The sequence below is a fragment of the Anopheles gambiae genome, chromosome 2 (genome assembly GCF_943734735.2).
Source record: "Anopheles gambiae chromosome 2, idAnoGambNW_F1_1, whole genome shotgun sequence".
NCBI lineage: Eukaryota > Metazoa > Arthropoda > Insecta > Diptera > Culicidae > Anopheles > Anopheles gambiae.
In genome coordinates this window covers 116,329,456-116,353,510 of record NC_064601.1, presented here as the reverse complement: position 1 = coordinate 116,353,510, position 24,055 = coordinate 116,329,456, and the positions used below count along the sequence as shown (strand labels likewise).

At 50.1% G+C, this 24,055-nt stretch overlaps 1 protein-coding gene across 17 annotated transcripts in view; it reads right to left on the bottom strand.

The window, feature by feature from the left end:
* Positions 1-23,792, bottom strand: part of LOC1269667 (titin) — a 141,636-nt gene extending 117,844 nt beyond the window's left edge. For 14 of the 17 annotated variants that reach the window (XM_061645653.1, XM_061645654.1, XM_061645636.1 and 11 more), the window contains exons 1-9: positions 23,677-23,792; positions 22,209-22,796; positions 8,547-8,669; positions 7,159-8,478; positions 6,353-6,703; positions 4,880-5,044; positions 4,034-4,798; positions 1,726-1,917; positions 69-1,659 (exon numbers count right to left, since the gene is read on the bottom strand). In XM_061645653.1, the coding sequence (XP_061501637.1) occupies positions 69-1,659; positions 1,726-1,917; positions 4,034-4,798; positions 4,880-5,044; positions 6,353-6,703; positions 7,159-8,478; positions 8,547-8,669; positions 22,209-22,445 (4,744 nt within the window). In that variant the 5' untranslated portion in view covers positions 22,446-22,796; positions 23,677-23,792. Of the gene's footprint in view, positions 1-68; positions 1,660-1,725; positions 1,918-4,033; positions 4,799-4,879; positions 5,045-6,352; positions 6,704-7,158; positions 8,479-8,546; positions 8,670-22,208; positions 22,797-23,676 lie in introns of those variants that run through there. The other 3 variants (XM_061645657.1, XM_061645635.1, XM_061645637.1) reach the window with 3 other exon arrangements.
* Between the last annotated feature and the right edge of the window lie 263 nt (positions 23,793-24,055).

The following is a 24,055-nucleotide window of genomic DNA, read 5'->3' as shown; positions in this document are numbered from 1 at the left end:
ATGGTTCACGATTGCACCCCGAACGGTGAGTCAATCGGACCCCCCTTCGCCCTTAAATCGATACTTACGCTTGACCGTGAGGAACGCACTCGTTTCGTCCGAGCCGCAATCGTTCACCGCCCGGCAGGTGTAGTGCGTCTGGTCCTCGAGATAGACCTGCTCGATGCGCAGGGACGCAACGCCCGAAGCCGGCTCGTACGACTGCCGATAGTCGGGCGAACCGTCCACGCACTGCTCGCCCTTGTACCAGTGCACGGTCGGTGTCGGCTGGCCTGTTACCACACAATCGTACTGGAACGGTTGGCCCTCCTGGGCAACGCCACCCTCGAGCAGGCGCATCGTGAACGTCGGAGCCGTTCCGGCCGGTTTGGGCGGTGGTGGAGGCGCTTCCGTCACCAGCAGCCGAGCCGTAGTGTCGGCAATGCCGGCCTCGTTCGCGGCACGGCACAGAATGTCCGCACTGTCAGCGGTGACCGTTTCGTCGATCATGAGCGTACAAACGCCACTGGCCGGATCGAAGCTGGTGCGATAGTCCGGATTGCCCTGCACACTGATGCCGTTCTTGTACCACTCGATCATTGGGTCGGGAACGCCGGCCACTACACACTGCAGCCGGACCCGCTGACCCTCCTGGACGCACACGTCGGACAGCGGTTGCATGAAACGCAGACTCGCTTCCGGTTGGGCGGTGGACAGTGTCGACGTGGTGGTAACGACTTCGTGGATCTGCTCGTGCACCTGCTCCTCGACCGTTTGGATGACCAAAGGCACTTGCGGCTCCTGCAGGTACTGTTCCTCGTCGATCGTCTGCACGTCAAACGATTGCTGCTGGTGGGGCAAACCAGCGTGAGACGTTGTGGTGGTGATTTGGACATCCTCTACAATGGTTGCTTCTTGTTGCTGTTGCATTGCCAGCTCCTTCTCGCGCTGGAGCTGCTCTTGTTCTCGCTCTTGTTCTCGCTTCAACTGCTCCAGGCGCAGTTGTTCTTGCTCCTGTTCCTGCTTCAACTGCTCCAGGCGCTGCTGTTCCTGTTCCTGTTCGCGTTTCAACTGCTCCAGTCGCAGCTGCTCTTCCTCCTGCTCTCTTTTGAGTTGCTCCAAACGTTGCTGTTCTTGTTCCTGCTCCCGTTGGAGCTGTGCCAATCGCTCCTGCTCCTGTTCCTGTTCCCGTTGCATTTGCTCCAAACGTTGCTGCTCCTGTTCCTGTTCCCGCTGTAGCTGTGCCAAGCGTTGCTGTTCCTCCTGTTCGCGCTTCAGCTGCTCCTGTCGCTGCTGTTCTTCTTGTTCGCGCTTCAGCTGCTCCTGTCGCTGTTGTTCCTGTTCGCGCTGCAGCTGCTCCTGTCGCTGCTGCTCTTCCCGACGGGCCTGCTCCTCGCCGAGCTCCTTGGAGCGCTCGTACACCTCCGTCTTGATTTTGTAGAACGTTTGGAAGAGCTTCGTGTTTTCCGTGTACAGGGTGACAGTCTTGTCGCAGCCGTACAGCTGGGTCGATAGGTTGGCGATCTTCTTCAACGCGTCCAGCTGGCTCGTCTCGTGCGTGCGGATCGTGTTGTCGACCTGCGCGACCAGATCGTTCGCCACGTCGGCGTTGTTCAGTATGGTGAGCTTGTTGTTGGCGTTGATCAGTTCCGCGTTCAGTGTGCGATAATGTTCCTCAATCTGGAAAAGAACAGAAGATCTCGAATTAATCTCATGCGTTAGGGAAGCTGTGAAATAGCGACTTACAATGGTGATCAGCTCGAAGTACTCGATCGCAATGGTGTGAAGCTGGCGGTGCTCCTCGAGCTTGCGCATCAAGTCCGTCCACTCGTTGCGTATCTTGTGCGTTTCCGACTCGATGTAAGGGCTTGTCTCGGGGTACTGGCGTACGAGCTCCGCTCCAGAGCTAATAAATGCATCGATACGACGCTCAAGTTCCTGTTGCATTAGGGCAGAAGGTACAGAAAGGAAAGAAATATTACATTCGACGCTAAACGGAAGGCCTACTTCAGAAGATGTTCGTCCCTTTCGCCAAGAAACGATGCAACACGCGGCGCAAACCGATACATCATCCCTGCGATCACTTTGAAGTGATTAACGATCATCAAAATGTCCTCTCTACGTATGTTGGCAAGTGTTTTGCCAATTTCCTCCCACTCGTTGCTCTCGTGACTTCCACCTTCCACGCAAAAAAAGGTAGGCGTAGTGTAATTAAATGTCACGCATGATCACGCGACGCAGCGACGGGCAGCAGCGCACGTGGGACCGGCAACAGGTGCGCCGATCGCTAATTGTTAGTGACAGAGAAATGAGTGCCACTCGCGGTCGGACCCGGGGCGCGAACTCCGAGACGACTCATTCGTCATTCACAGATCGGACGGTCACGCTCCCTCTTTCTCCCCACCCCAGCAGAACGTTCAGCGCATGTTTCACCCAGGCCCCGATGGCTTAGAAGCCGAGGGTTGTCCCAGAACAAACAAATCTTTCGATTCTATAAATATTTACATAGCTCACGGGATATACACAGTGGAACAGACACACACACACACACACACATCGTCATCGTGGTGCGTTCGTGTTGCACCGCCTCTCGGTTGTTGATGAATTTTCGAATGAATGTCTGTGGCGGGAGCGTTGGATTTAATTTTGAAGCCTGAAAACCAAAACAATGTTGGATATGTGTTTGTCGTGCGCCGTTGTGCTGCGCCGATGTGTGTCTAAATAATACAACGTTTCTCCATCAACGCCGGTAGAGAAGATTGGATGGGGGAGTTTTCCATCAAACTCTGATCTCTGGTTGCTCCAATCTTCCAATATTGGACGCCCTAAGTGCCAACAAATGTTCGTCTACAGTACGCAAAGGGATAGCTCCAAAGATTGCTTCCCTAAACTATGATGAAAGACACAGGTCTGGCTATTGTAAACAGCTCCCCATGCATGCTTTGTACTTTGACCCAAGATGCAACCTCACCCTCAGTCCGGCGCAACGAAACAAAAACAAACCTTTGCGCAATGCGCACCGCACCGCAGCAACAATTATTATTGCATGTGCAGTGTGTGTCCTTGTCGAACCGGCGCACTATAGACCAAACATTTTGCATCATCTCATGCGCACGTGTGTGTGTGTGTGTGTGTGTTTAAATAAGCGCCAAATATCCCCGCCCGATCGTGTTCACTTTATTTGTGGGTGCTATCTTTAGCGGACCGTTTTGTTTGGTTTCGCTCGGCCTATTCACCCGCGAGCTATCGATTGCTTCATCGGGAATTTTATCTACTCTGCTGTCGTGGTATTAAAAATAGGCCTCCCGTACGGCACACACATAGGACCAGTGACAGAGCAAAAAAAAAATCCCCTCCCAGCACCGGGTGTGCCCATCAATAATTGGCCCAATCAACAGCTGTGCGTTGATCGGGACGACATCCTTCATCGGACGTGAGACCCTGCAGCGCTCCATCTATTTCTAACCCCTACACACAATCGCGCGCGTAGCCGTTTATTCACACCCACACACACACACATGCGGGGAGGTGGGAGGAGAAGGAGAGAAAAAAACAACAATTTATGACATCCAAAATGGTAAGCCGCCATCGCAAACACTCCGAAGCAACAGTGGGAAAACGAACGTTTGTTTTCTTTGCTTTGATTCCACACACATCTCTGGTGGAAAAATCAAAAACATAAAAACTTCTTGGTTGGAGAAGAAGAAGAAGAAGCAGAAGAAGAAAAACGACGAACTACAGCCGTTGGTCTTATTTTTCCTCCCTTCATCGTTCTCCCCTTTTTGGCTCACACTGCTGGCAATAAGTGTCAGCAGGGGCGCAATCCAAATGTGTATTTGCGGCTTGCCGAGATCAAACACAGTGGGCGAACGAAGATGGCGCCTAAGACCGTGGCGAAACATGAATTTGCACGATTAATCGACGCTCGGAGATGGCCTTGCTCTTGAAGGATCTTGCACCAACTTGATGCGAATGATAAATAAGAGTCGCTGTTACGCCACACGAGCTATTTGATGGTCTTCCAACACCTTCACTCACTCATTCACTCACTCACCTGCAGTATTGTTGCCCGCTCCTCGAAAGCAACCCGCACGGACTGAGCCTCGGCCACACTCTCCCCGTACTGTCCACGGGTCCGCTCCAACCGCTCAGCCTCCGCCCGAATCGCAGCCCGCACCTCCCCGAGCTCACGGTCGAACGCCAGCACACTGTGCTGCTTCTTCAGCTCGCAGTTCTCCGACTCGGTCTGCGACTCGAAGTACGTCCGCAGGTTCTCCAGCAGCGTGATGATCTTGTCCGTGTCGAGCTCGCGGGCTCCGGGCGGTTCCAGCGCCTTCACCCGCTCGATGATCTGCTCGCTCTGCTGCAGCAACCCGCGGAAGTACTCCATCGTGGCCTGCTTGAACTGCTCGTAGCCCTCCGCGATCGCTTCCACACTGCCCGGACCGGTTACGGTTTGCTTGGTGCCGAAGTACTCCCGGATGCTGTCCCGGCACTGCAGGATCGAGCGCAGGAAGTGTTCGGTCGCGTCCGACAGCTCGCCAAAGTCGGCCCCGAGCGTGTGGAGCTTGGTCTTGATTGAGTTCAGGTTGTTCTTCACCGCCACCATGTCCTGTTCCGTGCCGGGGTCGGCACCGGCCGCCTCCAGCTGTGCGATCGTGTCGAAGCGCTGGGTCAGATCGGCTTCAGCGACCTGCACATCCTGCTGCAGCTGGGTACGTTTGCGGCCGATAAACTCGATCAGATCGGCTGGATTGTCCAGGGCGGTGCTGAAGAGCGGATACAGCTGCTCCTCCAGCTTGGATGCTACGGCCAATGTCTATCGGAAGGCAAGTGAAGAAGGAAGAATGCATCCACCCACATGACAAGGAATTGTCTTCACACCAGCAGAAAACCTTACCTCCATGTTGGCAGCCATGATTTGCTTCAGTGTTGTCTCCGTGCGTCGTCGACTGTTCCAGCTTTCCCACTCATTACTGACGGCCGACTGGCGGTCGGCGAATTCGGCGAGTGTCCGCTCGACGCACTGCGCTGCGCGAGTTTTCTGCAAGTATGCGTCCCCGATCTATGCGGAGATCGTGCGCGCGCGAGGGAGAGAGAGAGAAAGAGATAAACCGTTAGTGTAACCGCACCGCGCGCAGTGTCTGTGTGTGATGGAGCGTGAGTGGGAAAGGCACAACAAAACGGCCGGGAATAAACGAAATATTATATTCGCTTTCTCTCGTGCTCGAGCGTGTGTTGCGGCGGCCGTGTTGGAAATATAGTGTGTGTTTGCGCGGGTGGCCAATGACGACCGGCCGGAATGATAGACCGTCGAGCAAATGGTGGCCGATAGTAGTGCGAAACAGTTCGCAGAAGAAAACCTTCACAAGCACACACGTACAGACAGTTCCGGCAAACGGAAAAAGGGTGTCCGGGACACACATTTCTGGACCAAATCGACGGACCCGCAAGCAGCGCAACAATGATCTGCGGAAATGTGAGGATCATCGATTTTCATTAATATTTGATAAGGGTATCGCTGGTCGGGGACTGACACTAATTAGGTTGGCCTGGTATTTCCGCGACACCGATCGAGCGCTAAATTAATATTAATTTACGGAATTTTCGAACCGTTCGAGCTCGCTCGAGAGTTAATTGATATCGCTGCACCCGACAGGGACAGATCGTTTAGCACTCGGCTTTTCCTGCCCAGAATCTAATGGCAAAGTTCGTGCCAAGAAAGAAAGAAAAAAAAACACATTCGCCACGCAGATACACGAGATTTTGTATGTACTAGCAGTTCCCGAAACATGAAACTATCCTCCTAACACCATCCCCCCTTTCCCTACGTCTAAAGGCGATCAAATTACAAGCGCGAAAAGCGCCAAACTGCATGCAAAGAAGCAAAAACACACATACACAACACACACACCGCTCTTGCCATACCTCCCGACAGCTCTCCTTCTCTCTGTATGCGCACACATCAGCGCACCATCGGGGCCGATGAGAAGGAAAGCATTTAATTTATTTTTACTAACTCGGTTCTCGGTCCGTGATATTTTCCACGAGCTTTGGCCGCGCCCGCGGCTCATTATTCAACGGCAGTCATCCGTTAAAACCGCTCGACCACCATGACCGTCCAAAACCACACACACTCACACACAAACACATGCACATCTATGCTCACTAGAAACGGCAAACTTCTCCAAGCATTCCTCCACCAAACCACGAAACGTCCACACAAAACACACAAGCAGTAAAGTTGGCAATGGTCCAACCTCGTGCAAACGTTATTTAGTAACGTTTTGTCGTCATTATTTTTCCACCCCTTTAGTGACAGGTGTGGACTTTTTGGGGTGTGTGATCGAGCACCGCAATGAACCCTTCCTACCTGGTGCAGCTGATCGAGACACTGGCCACCGAGCGGGCGCAGGCTCTCCAGCGTCTGGCGGATGTTGGCGATCGCGGCCAGGATGAGCCCGTGGTCCGCCGGGTTGTCCTTGAACGTGGCGAACTGGATCGCGTGCGCATCGAACTGGTTGCACAACGTTTCCGCCTCCTGGTGGAAGCGGATGTACAGCTTCAGCAGGTCGACCCGCTCGATGACGCAGTTCTTCAGCGCGATCCAGTGCTGACGGATGAGGTCGATCTGCCGCTGCACGTCATCGCGCTGCTCGTCGGCAAGATGCTCCAGGCTGGGCGTCAGCCGGACGAGCAGGTTATTAATAGCGTTGCCTTTGATCTGGAAGGAGAGTGAAGCGCGACGGTACAGGTACGTCAGGATTAATGAACAGTTGTCAAGCTGTTTGGTGCGTTTGTTGTTGTGCGGAGGAAAATTCACGGAAAAGTCGTATAATTTGTAATCCAAAATGAGAAAACATCTGTTTCATGATGATTGATAGTGTCATAAAGCGGTGCCCGGTTGGCAATTCTACTTCCGATTGTGAGACAAACACCCATAAATTAAATGAAACATCTGGGCAGTGAAACACTCAAGATGGCTCTCAGTAAGAACGGGAATAGAAGAATACGTTGAAAACTCTCTCAGATGATATCTAGCAACAGATCTAGTTATGAAATCGTCTCAAAATCAACGATCTTCAGATTTTCAAACATCGATTGCATCGTTCGCTTGCAATCAGTTGCATGCATCCTGCAGCTTGTATGCAACTTGTATCCGTTAGCGTTTGAACTCACCTCAAGATCATTCAGCAGCTGATGATGAAGCAGCAGACAGTCTTTGGCCTCGGGCAGGTTCTCGCCCATCCGGTGTATCGCATCGCCACGCACCAACCTTTGCTCGCGTGCCTCTTCCAACCACGCAAACAGTTGACCATACCGCTCCAGGAACTCGTTCAGTGCCTGCGCCGTGCGGACATTGCGCTCACTCTCCTCATTGCAGTAACGCTCAAAGTGTAACTTCCTCTGCTCGATCCGCTCAATCATCGCCTGCACACCCGCAACCTCCGGCTTGGTGCGGCCCACATCATCCACCAGCGAGTAGCCCATCTGCAGCACTTCCCCGATCGTTTCCCGAATGTCCTGCAGCAGCTTCTGGTGCGCCGGCAGATCGTTCGGTGACGCAGGTCTCAACGGCGTCCCGGCGACCTGCTGCTCGAGTTGGTCTAGTCGCTTCAGAACGGCCGCCGCTCGGGTGAAGAAATCACGCGACTGCCCCAGCAGCGACTCCCGCTGATCGATCTCTTCCAGATGCTCCGAGCAAGCGCTCAGCACCGCGTACGCCTTGGCGCAGGCCTCGTCGCCGGCGAAGCATCCGCTCGTAAGCAACTCCTCGGTCGTTTTGGTTATCTTGAGCGATTTGTCTCGCAGCAGGGCCGCTTCCGGTTTGAGGTTTTGGTACGTTTCTAGCAGCTCGGCGGCTTGTTCCGCCGACTCGCCCAGTGTAAACGAACTGAGCGTTTGGCCGCGCACACGCGCGAGGCACTGTTCGATCTCGTCCAGCTGCTTCGCAAGTATCGCCAGCGTGAGACACTGTTCGAGCTGGGTTTTGCGTGAAATCCACGCCTGTTCGAGTTGGTTCCGACGGTTGGAAAGATCCTCCAGCCAGGACTCGACCTGCCCGATCGCCTGAACCGCATCCAGCTTGATGTGGTTGGGGCGGGAATCGAGCGTCCCGATCTCGGAAAGGACACGCAACCGGTCCAGCATCTGCTGGCCGGCCTTGAGGGTGGCCGCAACAGCCGCCAGCATGTCGCCGCGCAGATCTCGGAACGAATCGAGGAACTCCCGCACAGCGTCGATCTCGATTGGAATCATCGTGTCGTTGCAGGCGACCTCGAGCGAGGACATTTTCCCGTACGCTTCGCCCAACCGCTCGAAGAAGGCTACGTTCAGCAGGACGATGTCGCGCCGTTCGGCCAGCATCTGCTTGATGTCGTGCCAGACGGCATTGAGCGAGGCGGCCATCTCCTCGATCAGCGTTGGGTTGGGCCTTTCGTTCGATGCAATCTTTTCCTGTATCTTTCGATAGAACTCTTCCAATGGCGTTGGCATGTTCTAAAAGGGTTGCAGAAGATAGAGATTGATTAGAAAAAGGATTGATCAAAGGGTGCTTCGTTACGTACCTGTATTTGCCGCAACAATTCATCGTGTTCATTCTGAAGCTTCAGGGCATCATCCAAGCTGGGTCCAAGAAATGTGAACTTTGGCAGCAGATCCGCCACCTTTATGTACAATTTTTCTCCACTCTGCAAAGATAAGAAAAGATAGCCGAGAAGTGAGTGGGAGCTGTTGGATAATATTCATATCAATTAACCTGTCCCTGACCATCAATGAAGCGATGGCCAAGATCCCGTGATGTGTGATTGACGTCGCTTTGGCGTTCTTCCTCCGCAAAAAACACAGCAAAAAAGGTTAATTAATGAATGCATAGCCTGCTGCTGTTGCATTGCCTCCGGAATGCTGCTGCTGCTGCTTGACATTGGGTAAGCCAAGCAACCCATGCCATGAAGGTGGTGGGTGACGCTGTTACGCAACGACACGCAGAAACGTGAGGCATTTTGACGCGCAAAAACGCTCATTTCAAGAAGGAGAGAGGCTAGTTGCAGTTTTCGCAAACGACATCCGACCGGCTGCAAGCGTGTAATCGGATCCCGGATTAGATCTCCCCTGCGGATCTCCTACGACACACATCTTCTTGACCACACCAGCCCTGCGTGTGTGTTTCTGTTTGGCCGAGGCGCCCGTAGAGCGGATGTCCCCTCGGATAAGGTTGCTTCGTTGCGTTTGGCAGCAATTTGTTTGTCACTTGCAGCGTTAGTGGGGGGTGATGGGGGCCACACTGACACATGATCGCTCTCCGGGCGGATCGTATTGCGGAGCACCTGAACAGAGCGCCAAGAACATCCGATCGGTGAGAAGGTGAGAAGCCTAAACCGATTCAATCACCCTGGAGCTAGGGCGCAATGACATTTTTCCTTCAGTAAGTGTTCTACTGGCATTCATAACGCGAAATACAAATATTCAAAAATTCAAAATTATTAGCTGGCGAAAGGTGGAGCGAAATTAATTGCCCATGTTTCAGATAACCACAGGGACCCTGCCAAGCTCCCTATGTCCAGAAGGAAAAGGTAGACTGCCGGTTTGGGCATCCCCCATTTCGATCATCTGATTTGTCTCTCTCTCTCTCTCTCTTTCTCTTTGTCCCTTCTCTCGTCGATCAATTTTGCGAGGTTCCATTTCACCGATTCGCACCGGTCGATTTCCCGCCACGTCCCCGGAGCAGAGCCCGGCTCGGAGACTTGCTGTGCGACTCTTTTCCGTTCCGGAACGACGGTCACGCTCAATCAGGGCACAAACTAATACGCGCTTCAAACTCAAAAAACGGTGACCAATAATTTGACACAAATGTTTCTATGCCCGAGTGAATGAAGCGGAAGATGGGGGGGGGGGGGGGGTGAGATTTGTGGAAGAAAGTGTGCCTGAGTTGTGAAAGCCGGCTCCAGCTCCGAAGGGGGAACGGTTATTGTGATCGTTTTCTCCACGCAGGCGACAGGAAGGCTTACCTTCCATGGCTCGTCGAAGGTTATGATCTCGTAAAACATGCCTGTCGTCGTCGTCGTTGATGGTCGTTATGCATGGTTTAATAATACCGAAAAGTCATAAGAAAATGTCGTACAACACCCAAGACGTGCATTGGAGAGAAAGAAGAGCAAGAAAAGCTACCTTAACTAATCTACCGCTCGGAATGAACTCCATGTGTCTCCGGTTTAAACAACAACATCAGCTTAATAACAACAAACCCCACACACATACACACGGGCAAACGGGGCAACAACTGCATATGTTTGTAATTATCGGCCTTTCAACCCTTCACCCTTTCACCGCGTAATGCACCGTGGCCGTTCATTCACAAAGAAGAGAAAGATAAGTCCACAGCCACAGAACGCTCATCACTCTTCTTCCGTTGCATTCTTCATCGATTGCTTTGCATCAAACTTCCTTTCTAAACACCACGCTGATGACCTCCCTGGATGGCGATGCTTGTCGGGAAAAGGGTCTATAGGAAAGGTCTGTGTATAGAATGCATGTTTCGATGAAAAGATACACACAAACAATACTCCCCTTTTGGTACGTCACAATTGAAAGTCTTTTATCGTCCCTCCTTCTGCTCACTTTCTAAACATACAACCCATCCTACCGCAATCGCACAACGATCAAAGGCGGATCGCACCCACCCAAGACGCTGCTCAATCAATCTCGCCGAATCGCGAGACAAAATACAAATTCCCATCGCCCAACGCCACAAAATGCCGCGCTGGATTGGTAGGAATTATGCAAACCACGTCCGGCACTCGGTTCTGTTTTCATTTCCAACTCGAAACGGTATTTCTTCGGTGCGTCTTCTGCTTCGAACTCCCTCTTCAACCCCCGTTCGATTGCACGTTTGATCGCCCAGCGCCCAGCGGAGGCCCACGGTCACGGTTGATCCCGCTATCCAAACCGGTGGAACTCCGGCGGAACCCCACTGGCCAGCGGGCCTGCTGATAAGGTGTAATGGGGCATGGACAAGACGCTGTTTGCTTTGCAGGTTTTGCTGCTTTTATTTTGCGCCCAAGCTCCATCGTAATGTCTTTGCCGTTACCCTGTGTCTATGCCTGTTGGGTGCCGTCTTTAGCAACAAAATATGTTTCCAGACCATCGACCTCGAAACAAATAAATACACACACACACACATGCACAGACATACATGGCGTCAAAACAAGAAAAAGTGAGACTAAATTGCGCAATTACAAAGCAGTCCAGCGGCTTTGCTGTGCGAAGGAGGATTTTGATTTCGAAGCATTTAGCCAGCCGGTGAAGCTTTTATAATTGAACCATCTCGTTAACGAATCAATTGCTCGTTCAATTTACCCGTGTTCGTGATCTCTTTTACATGGTCGTTTGGTTCCGGTGAAGGAAAAAAGTAGTCGCGGTGGAAGATTAATCTTCAGCAGAACTGTAATTGAAGTTCAGGAAAACATCGTTCCTAAAATAATTTCTTCTGCGCGATCAGCACTCGACGATCGTTGAAGCGAAGGGAAAGGACATCCGAGCAGCAGCAGCAGCAGCAAGATCGCTTCGTTTAATGAAACCAACTCCATAAAATCTCCTCCCTCTCTCTCTCGGGATGTGTATCACAACGTGCAAAATTATCTGGAATCTAGTACCACTTCTTGCCTTCTCCTGTCCTTCTTCCGAGGGTGAAAGAATCGGACACATACGGACATATTTATTGCCCCGATTACATTCCGGATAGGTATTAATGGGATAATTACGGCCTGTACGGGATTAATGGAAAGCTCCCTCTTTAGGTGAACGCTGCTCCGAGCTATCGGAGCCTCGTTGAGAAGGTCAGGACACCTCCCCGAGGTGGATCAAATGCCCCGAACCCTCAGGAAAAGGTCGCGCTTGTGAAATTCACTGCGAGAAAAAAAGCAACGAATTTAGAGTTGTTTGCCGAATACCAACCAACGCCACCCAAGGAATCTCTCGCTGGCATGGTGCGAAAAGTCAGGGCAAGAATTCTCTCGGCGGTTTGCATTGGCTTGCCTGTGCGCGCGTGATTGTCTCGCGCGAGTCAAATACCACCCTTGGGCGTGATCCCTTGGCATCTCCCTACCCTTGATTTTCCCAATTAAACCCGTTAAACCGTGGTTCCTGCCGCGCTGCGTACTCTAGCGACCGGTTTTCACGTACATCCGATCAGTGTTTGCAGTGTGCGAGATGAATTAAAATTAGATCCACTAAATGAAGCAACAAATGGGAAAGGGCACCGAAGGAACGGATCTTGTAACGGAGGGAGGCGAGAGCATCAGCACGAGATCACTCGAGAAGCTAATCCAACCGATGCGCGGGACGTCATTCTTATGCTGAGCGAGAGATGCTCTATCGGAATGACACTCTCTCTCTCTCTCTTTTCTCGCTCTCTCCAATAGAGAAGAAAGTAGTGGAGCTGGTGGATCGGAAGAATGAAGTTTATTTTTACGCTCCGTATGGTTCGCATTATGATGATGGTGCAGCAAAGGGAACGGAGGAGGAGACGAGTGATGATGAAAAATTACAAACATGAAGCAAACACCCACCCCTCTCGGAGGGTGCAAATAGGCATTTTCCAGCATTGGAAATGAAATTCTAGTGTTTTTTTACTTTTCTCCCTACAAGAGCTCGATGTTTTCACTTCAAGATGATCTCACTGTGTGGGGTATTGCAGCTTTAATAGGGCAAGGTCGCACGGACCCTTGTGAAGCGCCCTGTGCAACGAGGCGCTGTGATTGCAATCGTTGTGTTTGGGGTTTAGACGAGTGGGACCGATTTTTCCCATCGATGATGTAACACCATCGCCGTGATGATGAGATAGCGTCATTGGTTTGGAAATAATTTTACCCTTCTGCCCAAGCAACATTTCACTCCGATGGAGGATCGTGTGATCCTCCGTGTGCTGATTGGAAAACCGGCAGCAAAATATCACTCCAAACAAGGTAGGGACACCATAGAAAGATCTGCAAAGGCGCTGTGTGCATTGATTATGATTTGAAGGCGCCCGGGCCGTCAGACTTGCCAAAAGCGCGCCCAAAGCGGGTTTTGCGCTGAAACACAGGCGCCCGATCTCCCGATCTCTCCCGAGGAGACGGTTGAAGGTGTTTGATGGCGACGAAAGCAACACGGTTGATGATTCGTGATGGCGGGGTCAGCTCACGGTGCTACACGCCAAATCCATCAAGTTGTGGCGCTGTTTTTTTCGTCCGTCAACAGCTGCACGTTTTGTTTTGGGGCAGGGAGCAGTGAGCAGGGAGAGCGTGAACATTAAAAGTAAGAAACGGCACACGAAGCAACCGCGGCCGGCATATGTTTTTTCGCTTTCGGTACTACTAAAACACACGCTGCCCGAGGCGAGAATTGTTTTCCTATGCTAAAATGTTGTGAAATAGGGAAGGTTTGTGGCTTTTGTGCTCGTTTTTTGTTGCTCACGAGCTCCATCTGTTTTTATTTCTGGGGGGAGCCAGAAGGGAGGAGATGGAAGAAGAAAATGCAACCACAGACGGTAGCAATGTCCTATAATGTTTCTGATGCTCTCGCCTCTCGCCCATAATTCATTACGAGTACTTCCATTTGGCTCTCGCGGGCGTCCCAACAAACTGTTGCCCTTTTCCTGTTTTCCGACCCGCTTTACATACGGCTGTACGCCACAGATGTAAGCATTAACAACAATTCCCCAGCTTGAATCTGCTTCCGATCAGTAACAGGCCGCTCGACCTCTCGTGTGTGTGTATGAGCAACCGACGGAGAAGCAAAGATTAATTTTAGAACATTGCAACATTCGAGCGAAAGGCACCACCACCACCACCATCATGACGTCATTTTGCGTGTGAGGATTTCGTGTTGATCTACGAAGAAATGGTCCACCGAATGCATGCACGCGCTCACAAGTGTTTTCTTCATTTTGGAGCACATCGCAAAGTGACTTTTGGAGTCCAGAAGCAACTCCAAACGGGTTTTTAAATACATCGCCGCCTTAAACAAACAAAACTCCGGCATTAAATCGGTGTACGCGAGGCCACTCTTAGGGTAGCACGCTCCAGAAAAACTGGGACAGTTGGTCCAGCGTGAACCTTCACAATCAACGCTTTGCATACAGTTTCAAGCGCACAAACACACACCACTTGGAGGCTCAAGATCAGCCTTCCTCACACAGACACACGAATTGGCCTCCCGCTAAAGCCAGCTGGAGCCGCTGTGCACATGAAATTGCCGCGCCAAATATGGCCAAACGCCATTGGGGGAAGGCAAACAAACAAAAAACCCAAAAAACCACGACCTCGGTCGCACCTCGGCGTGTTGTGGTGAGGGCATGAATGAATATGCACACGATGGTAGGGTGGGAGAAGTTGTCCGCATCCCAAGCGATCTCAGGTATCATGTCAAGGCGTCTCAAGCATGAAAACCACCATCACCACCACCACCTGTAAACTCGGTCGCCTCTACTAACACACAATCGCGCACACGGTAGAGTGAAAGGGCTCGAAGGAAACAGGTTCGAAGTTCCGATAACCGACGACGCTTGTTTACAAACACACACACACACACACACACACACGCAGCTTTATTGGTATCTCAGTCAATGTTTCAGCGTGCGCTCAGTTCAAATGTCAGATCCGACGCGTCAGATGCACGCCATCTGTGACTCGGTGTGACTCAGGCTTTCATGCTTTCGGTCCGAAAAGAGACCCTTGATTAATGGACACTCTCTTGCAGCAAGACGACACTGCTTCGATCGATTGCAGTAGCATTTCGTAGTCGATCGATGTACCATCATTTCCATATCTCTTGTTCGAAGAATGTACATGCAAAAATCCATTTCTTGCTAGTTACATTCGGCGTAGTTTGGAGTTCTTTTCCCTCCCCGGATCGAATGTTTTCGTAGGGCCTCTTTGGAAGAGTATGCTCTGTTGTTGGAAGCCTAAAGTGTCAGATAGGGGCCTAGGTGAGGGACTAACACGACCGATCGGTGTGGACGGTGGACTTAACGAGATGCCATCCTCCAAGTCTGCGTCCAGGGTGACGACGACGACGAATGGTCGCGGGTGGTGTGAATTAATGCGCAATTCATGTGTGCAAGACACGCCGGAGCGCAAATGAACCCTGAGTATTGTTGTTGTAGCTCGTGTACTTCTTCGTTTCCCTCCTGTCATGCCATGTTTGCCCTGGGGCCGTCGTACATCGCGGCATTATTTATGAGCTACACGCATATTGTGCCCTGGGTCTTGCCGTGTCGATTATTTATACCCCTGGTGCAACACCGCGCCGGGAATGACCGGAACCTAGCGCACAACGACGATGTACTTTTGCTGCCAAACGGCTGCCATATTTATGCATTGGGGCACGCAAACACCACCAACACTGCGTTGCGTTTATTAAATAAAAGTCTGGCAAAAGAAGCGTTAATTGACATTCTATTAGCAACGGGATGATAACCAAACCAACCAAACCAACCAACCAGCCAGGTCTTGTCCGCATTTGCACCAAGCAGTAGCAACATTGCCCACTCGCCGAAACGAACGAACCATTTAAAGCCATTGCACAACGATTGACCTATTGAGCAGGCTTAAAATAACAAACAACGATCGATGATCAATTAAACCCGAGCGCATCGGTTTTCGTGGGGCTTAAGCTTCCGAAACAAGATACAAATCCACGCAGCCAACACACTTGCTTCCAGTAGAATTTACATCACGCCTCCTCCGTAAATTCGGCTTCCGAATTGCAATTCGTTCCGAACGAGCATTGGAAACCCGTTGCACGCCACGAACTTGGGAGTTGGGAAGCAAGAAAAACGGTACATACTCGGTACTACTACTCTCGGTCATAATTATGAGTCCAGTGAGGCTTGCGTACGATCGAGTCCGGGATTGAGCACAGCCCGACGAAAAACAGCCCAGCAGCCGCCCCTTCGTGCCCCGAAAACTATTGGAGCACAGAAGAATGCGCGCACTGCTGCTGCTGCTGCTCTCGCTGCCCCGTTACGGCTATTGGCGCTGGTCGATCAGCCGTCAGCGTGATCATGAATTTGGGACATGGAAAACTGCTGCACTTCCTTCCCCGAAAGTGGCACCCGGAATTACCAGAACGCGGTGTAGGAGGAGGTGAAGGAACGTTTCAACAACGTCGAGGTGAATGTAGGCGTTTGCCATCGATCAACTGTCGATCGCCCGGAGGTACTGGCATGGTACAACGAAAATTTCCCTGCTGCCGGAGTGAATTTCTGGCCAGACCGCAATGGTACTGTCAAATTGGATTTGTTTTTGTTTAGTTCCGTCCGCTCGGAACACAAAATAAACACATTTAGTGCGTCAAAAGGCCTGGTCACGGGCGCCTGTGGATCTAATTTCAACCCCTTTTTCTAAACCGGGCAGAACTGGGGACACGAAATTCGGGTTTCGCAGGGGTTTTGTGGGATGTGAAAACTAACCCCATTTCCTTTCCCTTTACGCTTTACGCGAGTTTTTATTGTGTTCAAGTTGCAGCACCAAACCGAAAGGACAGTATGGCTTTATTCCCGTTGCAATTTACGACGATCTCTGTTTATGTTACCCCACTGGCTTGTACAATTGGCACAACTTAGGTGGTACAATTTATTGTGCGGACATAAAGCAACATTTTCTGCACCATGTTTTGGCACTGGAACTGTGACGATGGACACGATCGTTCTGCTTTTCGATCGCCGTCTTCAAGCAGACGTGCAGCGGGCAATAAACAGGCGGCCGACCACCCCAGGTCTTGTGGGCTGTGTCGTACCGTGGGGACATGGAACCGGGACTTTGAGGTGATTTTATTTTCGGAAAAAGTCGATCGCAAAACCAACCACCAACCAACCAGCACAGACGGTGTAGCTGTAGCGTGACATCAGCATCGTTTGGGGAGTTGTTGGTGAAAAAATAGCACGATGCTCTTGAGATTCCAGTTTCTTTCCCCCCGCGATGCAGGTTCTTTGAAGGTAGAGGAAAATTATGGTTCTATGGATTTATGAAAATCCCCCACCTGCAAGAACCGTTAAAGCAACAGTGTGATAAAGCAATTAGCAAATGTTCTTAGCGAACCATCTCCATCAACGCCGAAAACCCCGGTAGGCAACAACCAAGCCAAAAACCAGTTATGCGTATTCCATTTTTTTGTGCGAATTTTCAAACCTTCTTCTCCCACGAAACACTGTAGATCATAAAAAACACCGTCCGCTATGGAAAATACATGGCAAATGTGGAGGTGGGAAGAAAATTAGCAAAAACATTCGCGCAGCACACGCACCAGAAGCGGTCGGCAGCGACTTCCCTGTGTTTGAAAATGGAAAACTGAAGATTGATCTTGAGTCGGGTTTGGTGCTGGCGGTAGCTGGGGGGGTGGTCGGGCGAATATCTTCGCCTGCCATTAATAACAAATAATACAAAACACCCTCCGGTTGCTAGGCTTACTTTGTTTACGCATCTGCTGTTCTGCGCGGCCTACGCGCGCAATACGCCATACGCCGAGAAGCGCGCCAACTCGTGTCAAACGCGTTCGACAGAAGAAAGGTCCAAGAAGAAAAGGAAAATGGAAAATTTATCGCCACACATCTGGGCGACAATCCTGTACGACGGGGGTTTTCCGCAAATGCATTTGGAATGTGAGCGCGTGGTTGCGCTGTGTTCACACACAAAAAAATATATAAATTCAACGAAACCACATTCTTTGGAGGAAATGGTTTTCTCCATATGATACAGCATGACGAGATAGATAGATAGCTATTGTTGGTTTTTTGGACAATCCAATTTCGACCCATAATTAGTTTGCTTTCTCAAGCAGAAACGTGACAATGGTAGCTGGGTAACAGGAATTTTGTGTTTTAATTAATTTGTAACAAACTATCAGCACTTCACGCGAAAGAGATACGTTTGAACCGGTTCGATGATTCGAGCTTTTGTTTGAGCAAAGGGGCAAGCAAACCTCAAACAGTGAAAAGATCATTGAAAAGATCACATTTTCCACTTCCTCGTGTGCATGTTTTCACTGAATTTAGTTTAAATTAAAGATGGAAAATAATACAATACTATGATATGGATGCGATGTTGGTGAGTGATTACAAGGTCTCTTTTTAATATTAATCTGTTTCAATTGACTGTTTCGGAAGCAAATGACTCATCAAACTCATTTGATGCCATACATTAATGCTTTCTTCGTCATTTTATGAGAGCATTCAGCCATCGTAGGTTCGTTTTTAAACACACTTTTTTCCAAACTGCACCCAAACGCAAATAGGGAAATAAGGAAAGTGATCAATCATTTCGATTTCGACCGACCAATAATCGCCGCGTAAGCGCAACTATTAACGATTTCTATTTGATAATTCCACACACACTGTGCCGTACTCAAACATCAAAAACAAACTCTTTGCCCGCTTGATCGGACATCCCTTCCGCGATGACGTCAAACCAACCAAACCACTGTACTGTGGGCACCGTATCGGAAGTCGGCGGCTGGGCGACCTGATTTTTGCATTCCTCCAAAAACTTTACCCTTCGCTGGCGATAATTCCAATCAACGCTCTAGGCTGGCATGCACACACGTACGCAAGGGGCAAGTAGAGATCGCACTCTTCTTTCGCCACTATCTCTCTCTCGTGTGTCTGTAGCTGTGTGTATACTTTCGACCTCGGCTTTGTGATGGCCAGCAGAAGCATCGAACGAAACGAAATCTGCACAGGAACACGAATAAAACCACACGAAACGGGCTTACAACACACACACACGCAGTCGTTATTAGGGCCTGGCCTGTGGTGAGTGTGGCAACATTGTTTACATTCTCTTTCTTCACAGTTCCCTACTATTCACCCCCTAGTGCCGGCAGCAGTTCATCTTTTGCAACGGGCAGGGAGTGTGCGCAAGAAAAGTGGATTGCAAATCGAACACGAGCTAGTTCTGCTGCTGCTGCTGCTGCTGCTGCTGGTCCAGACAGACAACATGACCATAAATTATGCCCAGACCGCATGGTCGTTTGGGGGAGGATGTGTGCGCACACACACACAATTTCATTCGCGAATCTGGTCCCTCTTTCCTTGTGTTCCACGGACTTTGTGTCTGCAGTTGGAGTGAGGATGATCGAGCAGATGAAGAAGCTAAAGCAGTTGGTGCAAATATGACTCCCAACGACCCTTAAAGAAGATCGCGTTTGAAGTCATCCCCGTTTATCGTTCGTTTTTGCACAGATTTTTGGTGCCAAATGTTGTTTGCCCCGAAGGAGATTCGCCCCATTCGCCAATGCGGTCTCGAAAAAACAACCCTCATCGCAAGAGGATGGTTTGTTGTGGTTTTTTTTTTTTTTGTCCAATACCAAACCAGCAACATTCTTCCACAAAAGGGCTTTAAAACTGACGGGGTATTGCTCATCCTCCGGGGCAATATTCAGCTCTTCAGTTTCTCTTCACATTAAAATAATAATAACACTGCTGCGGAACAAAAACCGGCTTCTAGGGAAGCACACAACCACTCACACACGCACGCGCAGCAAGGCAATCTAGGGACCCTATCCCTTGAATGTGGATTGATTCCGATTTCGCGATCTCTTGTCTGTGTGGCTGTATGCATGCACATTCGCGATTAAGACCAACAACACAACCCTAAATAAAAAATAAAGAGCGAACCCATTTCGGAACGAGTTCCCAGTTTTCGCTAGTGCCGCTGGGCTTTTAGCGATAAATGGTTGTGTTCGCCCTGTCCATCGTTCTATCCTTCCCTTGGAAGAGGCATGATCTTGAACCTGGATGTGTAATAAACGAACGTTGAGTGTTCAGTTCGATCATTCCAATCACACCATCACCTCTCCCTAGGTAGGGCCTGCTTTAGAGTGATTAAAGATCAGTTAATAAACCAAAGAAGCGCTAACTCCAGTTCGAAATCAAACTTTTACATTAATTGCGTCGTAAAATTATAATTTGTCCAACTCCGGGCGCTCCTCCAGACGTGTGAGGATCGCTTCTAATTAGCCGGAAATGGTTCAATGCACCGGTTTATTACACGGAGAGAGCCCGGACAGTCCGTTAGACGGTAGAATTGAGGTCCCTTTCAGGTCACAGCATAACTTGCGCCCGGACTGCGCTTATCATAAAACATCACTCGCACTCATGTCCGGTCGATGGCGCTCGTCTATCGGGGTGGCGGGGAGCTAATCACGATCTTCACCCTTTTCCCGTTTTTAACAAATAAAACGACCATTATCGACACCCCGGGTAGGTTGCTCTCTTCCCCTGAAAATCAAACCATGATCACGCTTCTTGTCAGCTTTGCAGCGTGATAAATCTAAAAAAAAAGTTCTTGCTCTAATTTTAATTATGTTGTATATTTTGTTTTACGACCACAGTTTAATTGCACGCTTTCTGAGAACATCGTTTCTAAGCAGATGAACGAACCTCTTTTCAGTGCAGTGCTACGGTTTGATCAACGACTGTGATGCGTAATCTATTAGTCGTTAATTATTTTTTTATACATCTTCGTTCAATGTCCACCGTGTTAGCGCCCTGTGCATGCTTCTTGTACCATTTTTGATTTTAGAGACGCCGGCGCCGTTGATTTTTACATACACACACACACACTCGTACACACTCGTGCCCGTTTCAAGTTGCAATTAGAACGGTCCGCTTTAATAGTCGTCAGATCCGCGCGATCGCCAAAGATCCAGCGAGAAGACGACGACGACGGAGGACGGCAAGCGCGAGCACATTAGTATGCAGCGTAACGCGTGTCATCCCCCCTCCGCACACCGCGACACCCCGTGCTTCTTACAACGCACGATTTAATAACTCGTTCGCAAGCAACCAACCGGTCGCGTCATCCGTGCTTTTCCGCGAATGTGGGCCAGAAAGGGCCTCGATTAATCGGCAAAACGGCGTAATGCGAGACGAATTTTATGTGTATTCTGGTGGTGTGGTGTTGTTGTTCAAATGCGTCGACGAGTGTGTTTGGTCAAACAATGTTCAACGCGTTGGAGTGCAAACAATGAGACATATTTCATGTTTGTGTGTTCCGCTGAAATCGGATAATAAAATTGAATTATCCATTGGTTTGTCAGTGGGGAAGGTATAATGCCCCACGACTTGAGGTGAGAAATCAACCGACGGATATTGAAATTGCTTCAGGAAGTTGGAATCTTGGAATCTCCCCGATTGTCCGGTGTCATTTCGAGTTACATTCCCATCACAAGATCTCCCGAAGATCACGATCATTTCACTTCACAGCACTTCATCACGAATGCAACCTGCACACACTCCTTCTTCGGTGAGGCATTTGCACTTTCCAACACATTAACATGCGGCATCGTCCATCACCTGCCACAAAGCACCAAGGAAAGCCGAATCTCGTTTGTCAAATCCGGTCATTTCATCCGCCATCAACTCGTCGGGGAAGCGTGGTTGGAATTCAAATTCATTCCCCCCAAAAAGCGTTGACGACCTTGACGACGGTGCGTTTCATTAGCATACACCGTGCATGGGTGTTTGTATAGGTACAAGATGTTCGTTATACAATGTCTTCTCATAGGGTAAACCGAGCAGACCCACTGTTCAATCCCGATCTTACGTTGCATGATGCGAAAGCATTACACTTTTCCTACATCACACGCTCGAGCGATTGTGCACGGGTGCGAAACCGTTTACTTACTTCATCAAAGCAACCCATCGCCCATCAGCCAACAACAACAGCGGAAGAACATACAAGAAGCCAATTATCGACGAAAGAATTAATAAATGAGCTGGTGGTTCTTAGCCTCATCTTCTTTCACCATAGATCACTAATTGATTGTAGCACGTTGGAGCGGAATTGCACCCCAATCCATCGTTGAAATCTGATGAGCAATCTGCCGCGATGTTCTGCATCTTAAGGTGTGCGGCACGCGATGCATATACGCAAAACGTGAGTCTTCATTCTAATCCAGAGAACGAGTCTTTTTTGCTGTATGCCAACTCAACCACATCGGCAGGTGTTTGTGTAGTGTCGAGGAAAGGGGGAATTTACGGGACCCATGCCGACCTCGTGCTTCAACGATCAAGAACCGTAGTAAGCACCGACCACCACCCCCTGTCAATGATTGATGATGGACGATTCAACTGTGATCTTCGATCTTGGAGCTTAACGTAGTTCTGGTGCATTGGATGTGATCTTTGATTCCCCCCGCTTCATTTCTATCCGTTCTTGGCGATCTTAGCAGAGATGTATACAAAGACCTACCTTTAGAATCGCCACAACCAGCTGCAGTGGACCACCCTGAAGCACGACGGTGCTGATGGTGGTCGCGATCGTTGCACTCGCTCCAGACGATGCTGCTCCGGCGGCCGACGCCGTGGCCATGTGCTGCTGAGGTGAAGTCATCGGGCCGAGCGTTTGGGCGAAATCTTCGTTCAGCTGCCGCTGCAGCTCATCGAGCGAGGAGTACTGTCCGTCTCCACCCGGTGGCGTTTGCTCCATCGCTTCGTTATCTGCTTTTCGGTGTAGCTTTTAAAATACGACGCTGTACGTGTGAGGACCCTCCAGAAATGTTTAAACACTGAACAAAATCAGAACTTTCGGTTTCGTTCTAATGCTCTTCGCTGCTGCTGCTGATGATGATGATCACTCTGGCTGCTGCTGCTTCGTTTTCTTTCCTTTCACACAGATTTTCGCACACTCACATCGCACACACAGAAACACATAAAACACACGAAATACACACAAGCACGGTTATAGTAGTTGATGTAATGCGTCGACTGAGAACAGAAATACGGTCCACTAAAAACTAAATCGAAGTTGTCGAAAAACTTAAATTACTCAAATGCAACTCTGTAAAAAACAAACAGCAAGAAAAACCATAAGCAAGATGAAATATTACACACTGAAAAATTGGTTCGCTCGGGAAAATTGAAGGCACAAATTGGACAGCGGGTGGGGGGAGGGTTTTCTTTTTTTAATGGTCGCTGTGCTGTGCGGTGTAACACTCATTTCTAGCTTCGAACGCACGCACCAACACTTAAGGATCTCGTGACACGGGACGGGGCGGGATGCGCGCACGCGCATGTTAACGCTCCGTCAGATCACACCTCGTCGGAGATCCCGGGCGCGGCTTGGCGGATTCGGTTTCGCTTTTTTTCGGGGGGGTTTCTTCCTGGCCCCCTTTCCATTGTGACCATTCGAACCATACGCCTGTGATGAGTTGAAAAGTGAGCAAAGCTAATCTCTGTACAACAAAACCGGCATGAAAGATGTCGACGACGCCACCGGGGCGCTTCCACGTTTCATTCACACATAGCCGCCGCGCCCGTCTCTGTTTTCGGTCTTTGGTTTTACACCGGCTGCCAGCAGCTTGCTTGGGGGCAGTCTTCTATTTCTTTCCCCAATTTCTTTTTGATAACTATGACGATCGAGTTTAAACCAAGCACGAACGGCATGACATAAACTTGAAGCGTCCACACCGCGAATCGAACGGAACCGGGCGACGGTCACTTGACGCACATCATACAAACACACACGCCTCGGGGGCCAACATACACAACCGCACTGGCACACAAACACGGCTCGTTCCCGCGCGCACGATACCGGTTTTCACGTTAAAACTTTCGGGTTCGGTCTGCGGGTTATTTATCTTCTCCTTCCGAAACACGCGCCTCGATCGTGCGGGACAGCCCAAGAACTTCCACTTTCACTCGTTTCCGTGCCCTTTTACCTGAATGCTGTTGTTGTTGTTGATGATAATCTTAGCTTGATCTTGTTTCGTGGAGCTAAGGGCGATCCGCACTGGTCGGTTGCATCTGAGAGACTGCGAGAGCTGCGCCGGAGCGTGTCTTGATTTGGGGCGGCAGTGTTGTGATTCTTTCCTTTCTCTCTCCTCCCCTTCCTGTTCGTCTTGCGCGAAGAGACTAACTTGGACGCAAGCTGGCGGCCAGGTTGGGTCAGCAGGTTTATTGGTGATGGGGAATAGCTGGTTACTGGAAAATTGGGAGTTTTAAATGTATTACTGCTTAATCCTTTGCCATCGATAGAGAAGAAGGCGCTTTTTAAACATACTAACACTCTCTTACATGTCTTACAGCCTGTTCAAAGTT